General features: G+C 41.5%; 1 protein-coding gene across 1 annotated transcript; it reads right to left on the reverse strand.

Moving 5' to 3' along the window:
• Nucleotides 1–3017: 3017 nt before the first annotated feature.
• Nucleotides 3018–9782, reverse strand: LOC115295211 (butyrophilin-like protein 1). The gene is made up of 9 exons (XM_029943155.1): nucleotides 9704–9782; nucleotides 8149–8499; nucleotides 7270–7551; nucleotides 6928–7128; nucleotides 6333–6353; nucleotides 6216–6242; nucleotides 6005–6031; nucleotides 4201–4227; nucleotides 3018–3523 (listed from the first exon to the last, which is right to left on the reverse strand). Exons 1-9 carry the CDS (start codon nucleotides 9780–9782, stop codon nucleotides 3018–3020), a joined length of 1521 nt encoding a protein of 506 aa, XP_029799015.1.
• Nucleotides 9783–11448: the final 1666 nt, after the last annotated feature.

Below are 11448 nucleotides of genomic sequence, written 5' to 3' on the forward strand. Positions count from 1 at the left end.
TAGTGGGAGGGAGCAGTTTCTCTTGCCAGCAGGGTTTCGTGCTGCTGCTGCCTGAGGCGCTGGGCACTGCCAAAAATGAGCTGCATGCTCCTTCAGCTAGAGCGCCAGCCCCCGCCTCTGCCGCTGCCAACTCCCTGCCAGGATCACGTAGGGGTGGGGGCTGTTTTTTCCCTGTTGGCACCCAGGATTCGGGATTTGTGGGGCCAATGCTGGAGGCAAGATGCTCTATGGAAATGAGGTGTATGTTCCCACTCCCGCAGCCAAGGCCAAAGTGCGTGCCCCAGGGGCCGCCACTGATGACTCCTTGCTGGGATGGTGCAGGGGTGGAAGTTTTTTCCCTTGTGCCACCCGGGTTCGGGATTTGGGCTGCCCAGCAGTTATATATGGAGTGAGAGTTTTTCTCTCTGAGAGGGGTTAAACGTTCTTTATCTCTTCTCTAGAGACAGTACTATGAGTGTGTTCAGTTTCTCTTTCTTTTCCCTTTGTCCCTCAGGGACTCTGTGCTCTTGCTCCATGTTGGGCTGGGCTCCCACCTCCCCTGCCCCTGTTGGGTTGGCCCGTTTTCCAATCTCCCCAGTTCACACTCACTCACTCAGGCGTCTTTGAAGTTGTCTTCTTTCTGGAGTCTGTATTTTCTCCTTCCTCTCTTGCAGATGAGAGTACTGTCCTTTTCAGTTTGCTAGATGGGCAGACGAAGTTTACAGAGCTCCCTTCCTCTCCACCATCTAGGCTCTATTCCCAATTTTGATTTATTGATTCTCTGTTCATTATGAGTTGAATTTTCCTGCTTCTTTATAAGCTTGGTAATTTTTGATTGGCTATCCGACACTGAATTTTAACTTGAGCTCTGCTCTGGAATGAAGTTAGATTCTTATAAATAATTTGATCCTTTTGAGCCTTGCTTTTAAGATTTGTTCATATGTATTGGATCAGTTTTTAGTCTAGGGCTAATTATTCCCTGCCATTGGGGCAAGACTCTTCTGGGCACTCTACCCCATATCCATAGAATTTACCAGGTTTCAGTATTGCTCTAGGAACACATTCTCTTCTTGCCCTTGTTTCACACTAAGTACTGTTTCCTCTAGTCATCTCATTTTAATATAACAGTTTTTTGGAAGGAGAAGAGGGCCCTTTCCTTACCTCTGCTGATGTCCTTACCTAGATTTCCCAAAAATATATAATCATTACCCTTATTAATATCTTGGACAAAGTAGTAACATCTCTCTCTCTCTCTCTCTCTCTCTCTCTCTCTCTCTCTAATAAGAAAAATACCTCAATATGCTCTCACCTCATTGGTTTTCCAAGACTATTATGTTGATATCACCACATTTGTTAGAATTGGATTGTGATTGATATCTATTTTTTCTTTCTTCAAATTATCCTTGCATTTAAGATATAGCTTAGCTTGTATCACATTATAATTTAACTTTTCTCCTTCAATACTTGAAAATAGCACTATTTTTTAAATTTTTTAATAGTTTATTGTCAAATTGCTTTCCATATAACACCCAGTGCTTCTCCCCACAAGCGCCCCCCACCATGATCATCACTCCCTCCCACCCTCCCCCTCCCCCTTCAGTCCATGGTTCATTTTTAGTATTCAATAGTCTCCCTTGATCTGTGTCCCTCACTCTCCCCCACTTTCTTCCCCCCTTCCTCTTCCCATGGTCCCTTGCCAGGTCTCTCCTGTTAGACCTATGAATGCAAACATATGGTATCTATCCTTCTCTACCTGACTTATTTCGCTTAGCATGACACCCTCGAGGTCCAACCACTTTGCTACAAATGGCCAGATTTCATTCTTTCTCATTGCCATATAGTACTCCATTGTATATATATATACACCACCTCTTCTTGATCCACTCATCAGTTGATGGACATTTAGGCTCATTCCATGATTTGGCTATTGTAGAAAGTGCTGCTACAAACATTGGGGTACAAGTGCTCCTATGCATCCCCTGAGTAAATCCCTAGCAGTGCTGAAAATAGCACTATTTTGTCACTTTTATTCCGTGTTACTTTGGGAAATGTGGGGAAGTTTATCTAACTTTTACTCCTTTGAATACTGCTTTAGCAGTGTTACTTAAAGTATGGTTCACATACCAGTGGACTGTATTAATGGTTTCTTACAAATTCTTTATGAGACAAACATAGAAGTAGAGTATTTCTAATATTTTTGGGTAAGTTGACAGAGTAATTTTAAGAATATTGAATCCAGGGGTGCCTGGGTGGCTCAGTCGGTTAAATGTCCAACTTTGGCTTGGGTCACCATCTCACTGCTTGTGGGTTCAAGCCCCACATCCAGCTCTGTGCTGATGGCTTAGAGCCTGGAGCCTGCTTCAAATTCTGTGTCTCCCTCTCTGCCCCTCTTCCACTGCTCTCCCTCCCTCTTCTTCTCTCTAAGAATAAATAAACATCAAAAACTTTTTAAAAAGAATATTGAGTCTAACAATAAACTAATTACAACTTGTAATTGTATGCATTTATTTTTTATTGGCTTCATTTTTACAATAATTTGTTTTAGGAAATTATCAGTCTGTTATATATTAAATATAAAGCAAGAAACAGCATATATAACAACAACTACAACAAAAAGATTCTTCTCTGCAATTCAGAAGTACTACTGGATATAGTAAGAAACTCTGGTCATGGGGACTCTTGGAGCTTCAGGCCAAGAGGCCTCATAATCAGTGAGTCTGAGGTCAGCCATCAGAACTCTGATGCCTTGGTGGCTCAGTTGATTAAGCATCTGACTTTAGCTCAGGTAATGGTCTTCTGGCACCCACATGCTTTATGAATTCAAGGCCTGCATCAGACTCTACACTGACAGTATGGGGCCTCCTTGAAATTCTCTCTCTCTCTCTCTCTCTCTCTCTCTCTCTCTCTCTGCCCCTCCCTCCCCACTCTCTTTCTCTTAAAAGAAATAAACTTAAAAAAAATAACATTCTAGAGTTTATAGAGAATGAGCTATTGTCCTCATAGTATGGGTTCTTCCTTTAGGACACTTAATATTATGCCTATGAGGAAAGCTTCATGGATTTAAGGTTGAAGTAAGGATAGAGTGACCCAGAGAAACTAGCCTGGGTGAAGGAGAAGATGTGGGTGCCCTCAGTCATGTCATAGAAAGAAATGTCATTATCCTCATAATCCAAAAAAATCACAATGTTTTGTGGACACTTTTTTATCGGGAGACACTTTTGCAAAGAAATATTTTCAGAGCAATAGGTGAGAGCCCTGTATTCATGTCCTTTCTTCTCTATGACTCTGAATTTCTTGTCTTGTAGATAACCCACTGCTGTCTGAGGCTTCTCATAAATGCCTAGGGTCCATTCATCAGTGTCCCTAATAGCCACTTCCCAGTAATGCTTTCCTGAGCTGAAGCCTTCCTGTTTCAGTGTGATAAGGTTGCAGTCTTCTCGCTTATCCCTGAGAGATAGATCTTGTGTTTCCTCTTTGACGTTCTCTTTTCTCTTTGAGTCAGAATTATTCTTATGAAAGATTTCCTGATCTACAGTCACAGGGGCTGGGGGTAAAGAAAAGGTAAGGTAAGGGCCAACATTATATATTTTAGAAAGTTGTTGTGCAAGTGAAACCTTAGAAAAACAAGTGAAAGAACACCTCTCTCCTGAATATGTGTGTGTTGAGGGAGGCAGGGCTGTGGAGTGCTCTCACCATCAGTTCAATGTTACTTATCTCTTCTTATATTACCCATGCTATTATCAATGTCTTGACAGAGTACCACAGTGAGCTGAGACTTGCGGTGTTTACTTAAGAGTAGTGTTCTTTCCATGTTCTTTACAAATTAGAACTATGTTCTTCAATTAGTAACAGACTCCATGTCAGCTGACTTTTTAAAAAAGAGAAATTGAGTTGCTCTTATCATTTTGAGCACTTTTTACTCAGTTGGGGATTGCCTCAACAGGGGCTACAATTTCTGTTCAGAACCAAGTGGACCCCCCCCCCCCACATACGCACACAGATGAGAAAGCATATATAAAGGCAGAAATACAACCAGAGTGGCTAATCCAAGCAGTAATGTTCTGTTTAGGCCAACACTTAATGATTTTCATGTTATTCCCTCTCTTTACCAGAATAATGGTACTTCTGTCCTTTCGACTAGGAGACGAGGTTAGGAGGGAAAAATGGGATATTAAGGGCAGATTGAAAAGGAGCCAAAAAGATAAACAAAGGGCCACTCACCAGGCTGGAACTTTTCCTTCCTCCAGTCTGTAAAAGAGCAATACAAATTGAGACTGGATGGAACCATACCCACAGAATGAAGAGGAGGTACACACTTCCTCTCCTGGCTTATTGTTGTCTCTTCTCAACTCTCTTTCTCTCCTCCTCTCAGCCCCTTGAACAATTGCAGTGTTTAGGAACTAGAGGACAAAGGATGTACGTCCTGCTTGCTGTCTCAGATTAGAAACAATTCCCTCAACTGACCTGATGCTGGAGAACGCCGAACAACACTCGGAGCAGGGTCTAGTGTTCTAGGCACCTATGATTTTAAGACATTTGTAGCACTCCTCATTGAGGATGAAAGCTACAAAATGTCATTTTGTTTATTTAATTTTATTATTTGTCAATTTTATTTTAGGGTTATCTCAGCCTATGACCACTTCAGAGTAGAGTTTAAGCTTATGTCCAAGGCTTTTAAACTAACCTCTTTTATTTGAACACTTGTAATCAGATTTTAAATATTTTTCTCTAGAGACAGATTTCTCATTAAGGATAGAAAATACATCTGCTTCTGCCTGGGGCCACTTCTCTTATGATAAGACTTATGATTTTCTTTAAAGATTGGATATTCTCTTAGTGTCTTGGGGCAATAGGCAGATAAGGACTTATCCATAATTCTTGATGGTATCTCACTGACTTGTCCTCTTTGAAGAAGGGAAGTACTCTCTATATAGAATATATGAGTCAAGAAGGACATCTGTGATCATGTATTCCAATCTCTTCATTTTAGAAATAAGGAGGCTGAGGTCAAGAAAGCAAAAATGACTGAATTCCTCAGTTGTCAGTGATAGAGTTGGAACTAAAATCCATATATCCTCATCCTTACTATACTTTGCTCTCTTTTGTAGAATCATGGAACATTTTAAAGCAGATCCTGAAAGAAAGCTCTAAACAGAAACTGCTTACCTGACTTTAACGTTTGGGAGGAGCTTCTTGATCCTGTCTTACCAAAACACTTACCAGCCTCTGTGCATTTGCCTGGTTCTTAACTTTCTCCACTCCTCTCCCCGCACCACCCAAAAGACTTTAAGTTCTCAATGACCAGAGACCATGGCTATGCACCAACATCTAACACAATAACTGCATATAAAAATTACACAATAATATGTTCAAGGAATGCTGGTATGCTTTTGAGGTCTAACTCTGTATCATACATGCACATACACTCTTTTAAACACATACAGACATGGGCACAGGTATTAGAAGATATGAAATAGCCAATTCTTTCTACTACCAGATAAACATATTTTTACAAATGATATTAAAATATTTTGAAAGATTGTTTTTCAAACGTTTTCAAACTTAAACCTTGTTCCTGTGTATTGAACTTTACTATCTTTATTTATAGGTAAAGTAAATAAAATCATAATAGCTTTTTTCCAAATGTAAAATATAATATTACCTTCTCTTTTAAACTTTATTCACAATATAGGAATGCTGATATAATATAGGATATTCTTTATTCTTCTTAAACCTCATCAAAATCACTCTGAATTCTTTCTCTTCCTTCTCCATTGTGGATAGGTTAACAATTTATGTAGAGTCCTACTCTAGCCATATGGAATTTACCAGTCAACAGTTATTTCTGCTTAGCTCTGAAAAATACTTGAATATTTAAGCTCCCAGATACAAAGTACTATAGATTGGTACCAAAAAATCTTCACAACTTGCAGGTGGATGTGTGCTTGTGTGTATTTATGTCTCCACTTATTATACTCAGAATATCAGAGGCACACAGCAAAATCTAAGCCAGAGAGTTACTTACCAGGATAAAGTAGGGCCTTCTTCCAATCTAAAACAGAACAAATCCAGTTAAGACAAGGCAAGACATCCAGAGCCTCACATTCTTCTCCTTCCCCCTTATTTTTCCCCCACCAATCACTATTACATCTTTCAATCTTTCCCTCTGAGGAGAGGGAGGTGAGAAAGTGTTGGACGTAAAAACATTGAGTGGTGTGGGAAACCCAGCCACTTACCTGCAAGGTATAGTGCCTTTCGCTGTTCTGAAAAAAACAACATTCAGTGAGAGACCCAGAACAGATGTAAAGAAAGGAGCAAATTGTATACAGGGCAGGAGAAGAGGCAAGACTCACCAAGGTCTGCCTTGAGGTTCTCTGAAAGAAGAGATTTTAAAAATCCATTAAACTGGGTTTTAGCTGATCTTGAGTTCATGAAGTAGCTGAATAAATTCCATGTGGCCCTCCCTTAAAGGGTCCCATAGTTAAGTAAATGAGGATTAGAAATCTAATCTTGACAAGTGCTAGGAAATGACAATCTAAAAGTGACAAATGCTAGGAAAAATTACATGGAAAATGTCATGGGGTCACTGAGAATGTAAGATTTTTCCAAGTGTTTCGGAAGCTTATTCTTGAAGGAAGACTAGGGGGAGAACGTGGGGAAGACATTTCCACAAGGAGATACAGCAGCACAGGTTGGGTTCAGATGCATGCAGGGCATGGTGGGGTTTGAGGAGCCCCACCTTAGAGGCCTGATGACCACTGCTCACAAATCTCCAAGCTTCCGACATGGTTTTTTCCTTTCCATAGGATTCCCAGCTTTATTGAATTCTTGGTACACCATGTTTTCCTTGGGGTACTTTGGCAACCTTTTATTTTCCCATCTATGTTATACAACCTGCACCCCCAGCTGTTCCATGAACCTCTGATTTGCCCTGCTGCCCCAATTTACCTTTGGCATTAAGTGCCTTTTCCTTTTCATTCTTCATCTGATCTCTTTCCTGAGATTCTTTCTTCCTTTTCTTTACTTCTCTTTCTTTGGCTTGGTGTTCTCTCCAGCCAATGTAGCTGATCCCAGTGAGGAGGAGCACCAGCACAGGGACTGTCCCAGCCAGGGCTGTCTTCCATGGAGACATCCTGGGAAAGAAGGGCTCTGACACAGCCATGTGAAGACACAGTGAGGACTAGCCTGGAGGCTGTCCTGCCCTCTCTCCAAGGCTCCCTCAGCCCTCCTTCCCTCTTATCTGCCTTCACCACACCCCCAACTCTGCCTTGGGGTTTGTGCCTCACTCACCTGGGAGGAAGACAGCTGACACTTTTTCCTGACCAGAGAGGGGATTCTGGATGGAACAGGTCACATTGCCCAGAGAGCTGTCTGTGACCACAAGAGATGCTTCCACATGGAAGAGTCCATCTTCATCTTGGATGTGAGACTCAGAGAGAGACTGTAGCTTCACACCCATCATGTCACTCCACTGCACCCTGGGTTTTGGGAACCAGCCATCTGAAGAGCACAGCACTTGTATCCCACCATCCTCAGGCCCCATCATGTGAACGCGAGGCACAGAGCCCAACCCTGACAAGAGAAGGCATGCTTCTAAGGCTTGTGGTCCTTGGAGTTTAGGAGCCTCTCAGGCTGAAGGCTGAAGTGCCCTCACTAGTCTGATGAGCTAACTGAAGCTCAGAGGTCAAGAAACCTCTCACAGTGAACGTTGGGCCAAACTGTGATTCAGTTTTGAAATAAATTTGATGCCTTTGCACTATACTTGGACTAAGAAAGCTTTGGGGTACTTCAAGGACAGGAAAAAACAGGTACAATTAGTAAGAAAATGGAGTTTAATTCTATAAATTGTCTTTTCCTACCTATTGGAAAACATTTTACTAATGTCTGAGGGCGTCAGTACTAATCTGAATTAATATTAGTCAGTTTATTTTCTGGGATCTTTTAGGATACCAAACCATCTCCAAAAATATTGTCCTCTTTGCTGTTTAAAAGTGAATAGAGTATGTATTCATATTCTCACTGTATAGTTTAGGAAACTGATATCCTGCAAGGTAAATTAACATATCAATATATGAAAGATCATAAGAAATGCCAGGTTAGGAATCCAGATGTCCTCATTTTTCTCTTGTTTTATACCATGGTGCACACATCTGTGCCAAGTTAACATACCTATAACATGCAGCTCCACAACAGCTTCTTGGGAACTGTGACCATCCTTAAAATGACACCGGTACTGGCCACCATCAGAAGCACGAACATGTTGGATTAGCAGGGCCACACCCCCTTTGCTGATGGAGTCCGTCACCAACTCTGTCCTGCCACGGTACTCGAGCATTTGCTCCCCACTTTGTTCCTGTCCATTCTGATACACAAACACAGCAGGGGACGGTTGGGTTCGGTACCACCGAATGTGCATGTGGGCTGCGTTCTGCTCAGGAGACAGCTGGCAAGGCAGAGTGGCGTCTGTGCCTAGCAGAACCATGGTGGGCTCAACCGGTCCCTTTACAGAAAACCCAGATGCTGCATGAAAATCAGACGGATTGGGAGAATGAGTGAGGGGGAATGAGACAAAAACCCCACCTGCATTTCTTTTCTTTTTTTCTTTTTTTAAATAGTTTATTGCCAAGTTGGTTTCCATATAACACCCAGTGCTCTTCTCTACAAGTGTCTCTCCTCCACTACCATCACCCCCTTCTCCTTTCCTCCTCCCTCTTCAGCCCTCAGTTTGTTTTCAGTATTCAAGAATCTCTCATGGTTTGCCTCCCTCCCTGTCCCTTTCATTTCTTTTCTTTTCTTTTAAGATTTTTTTTGAGACAGAGAGAGAGAGAGAGAGAGAGAGAGAGAGAGAGAGAGAGAGAGAGCACCTGTGCCCATGTACACATGAGCATGAACAAGCAGGAGGGGGCAGAGAGAGAGGGAGAGAAAAACCCAAGCAGACTTCAAGCTCAGCTTGGAGCCCAACTTTGGGCCCCATTTCCACACCGTGAGATCATGACCTAAGAAGAAATCAAGAGTCAGTTGTTTAACTGACTGAGCTACCCAGGTGCCCCCATTTAATACATATATACATATATACATGGGAGAGCTTCACTTTATGATAAATTCTTCTAGAACTGCTGAGTCAATATGTATGGAAATCAAACATTTTAATACTCCCTGCCTAACTGACATCAAATTAAAGAGATGTTAACAAAAAATGTCATTATTTAATCTTATATATGGTTTCTCTATAAACCTGGAGTCTGAAAACTTTATCCTGAGGATCTTTCTATTTATGGAAGAAAGACTTAAGTCCCAGAAAAAAAAATTTTGTCAAAGATCATAACCAGATAGAGCCCAGAGATCCTGAGTCCAAATTCTTTATGCTCAGACTTGGGTTTTCTTGGGATTATGAACATTATAAAGTACACTTTTAAATGATAAGTAGTACATCAAAATTAAACAGGCTAAAGTCACCCATATTCAAAGAAGATTCAGATAAACATATGGGTTTTTTAAGATCTACCCAAAGTAATAAAGGGCACTGATGCAAAGTTCACTCCCAGTTTCAGCCAGAACTTTCCAATGTTCTGTTAGTGAGAACACAGTCACAGTTTCCTCCCAATATTGGCTGTCTTTGAAAGGAGACACACTGGCAACTGATGGATGACCAAGTATTTTCATCATCTGAGAAGAGCCATTGAAAACAGGCCAATAAATACAAAGCCCGGGGGAGAACACTGACCTGTTGAGTACCAAGTGGACACCTGGAGAAGGAAGACAGGAAGGAGGAAGCCAGCATAATAGCCAGGAGAACCCACCATCTTCTTCAAAGCAGAAAGTAAAAGCACAAAATGTTCACTCTGACAAGGAAGTAGGAGAAGATGGTGATTAAGTCAGGAGAGAGAAAACTTTTAGAAAAGAAAAATTCCCTGTTCAAAAATTTACTTAATACATTATTCCTTACAGACCACTACCAATTCCAACCCCTCCCCAATGGATTTTCCTTCCCTTTCTTCTTTCTGAAAACCAACTGCTTCTCCAGAAGAGAAACTGTAAACCATTCTCTTGTGTCCTATGGGTTCTCTTGTTTATCTGTGGATTCACCCTCTCACCAAGGCCCTCTTGAAATGGAAGACCCTGAGTTCATTTTGAGAAATGAAAGCAGGCACAAAATTAGTCCACTCCTATTAGCCAATCTAACTTCCTCCTTCTTGCATTAATTTATTGATCTATTCATACATTTATTTATTTATTTTGACCACAAATATGCTTGCGGCTTAACTCCAGAAAGAGAAAGGAGTTTTCTCACTTATGACCTAGAGTTCAAGCCCTTTTGTTTTGGGGATCCACATTTCCCACAGACACACCTCCACATCATCACACGTTTCTTTCTCACATCCAGATTGAGCCAGGGGGCTTCCTGGAAGCTCCTGATCTCCTCAGTGCAACCACAAGGCCCAGCTCCATAGACAATTGGTACCTGGTTGTTCTTGTGGTCAGCATCCAAAGGTGCGTCTGTAGGTGCTGGGAGTAGCAGGTTTCTAACCCATCCTTGGGCTGGAAAATGTAGGAAGGGGGGCAAACAGAGCTGCCAAGAGGTGCTGACAGGTGGATGCCTTTCTTAGAATGAGTCAAATGAGTAAGTCAGAGCCTGCCTGCAGCTCTTCCTGTTACCTCGAAAAGTAGAGGTAACACAGGTCATGCTAGGGGACTTTGGACTGGGCTAAGATCTAAAATGATAGGAAGTCTAAGGTGTGCTTTGGTCAAAAATGCTCATTTCCTCCTCCCCACAGAAGGTTGCAAGCACATTACTCAGGGAGGGAGAATCCTCTTCTTGTGTGATATTCAGGGATGTTGGTCATCCCAAAGTTTACCTCACAAAGTTAACTGCTTTAGAGAACAAGCACCACAGATACAGGCTTCCTCCTGCCACACCCCAGCTGACACTGGAAGCCACCTGCTGACCTGTGCAGGAGAAAACAAGAGGTCAGAAATGGAGGGCTCTGTATGTACTCTGAGAAACTTAAGGCTGTATAGGGAAAAACTTTAGGACTCCCTAAAGTAAAAAGGAAATAATAACACAATTGTACAGTCCCAGACATAGAATGTGCTCAAAAAGCATTTCTTTCCACTTGACATTCTTTCCAAGTCCAAGTCATGTGTTTTTCATGTCACACAGGTTTACAGATAATTAGGGACACAAATAGCAATTGCATAAAAATTAATATGTAAGCCACTAACAGTCTGGTGAAAGGGATACCAAGATCCCAAATGAATATTCTCTAGAGACAGTGAGGTACATTTGACTCTTTAAAAACCAAATTTATGGAGATATAACTTGCATACATTGGAATGTATGGATTTGAAATGTACATTTAAATGAATTTTCACAAATGATTACACTCATAGAACTACCACCTTCCTCAAAATATGGAATACGTTTGTCTCTTGAAAATTTCCTCATCTCCACTGTCAGTCAATTAATTC

The sequence above is a fragment of the Suricata suricatta genome, chromosome 7 (genome assembly GCF_006229205.1).
Source record: "Suricata suricatta isolate VVHF042 chromosome 7, meerkat_22Aug2017_6uvM2_HiC, whole genome shotgun sequence".
Taxonomy (NCBI): Eukaryota; Metazoa; Chordata; class Mammalia; order Carnivora; family Herpestidae; genus Suricata; species Suricata suricatta.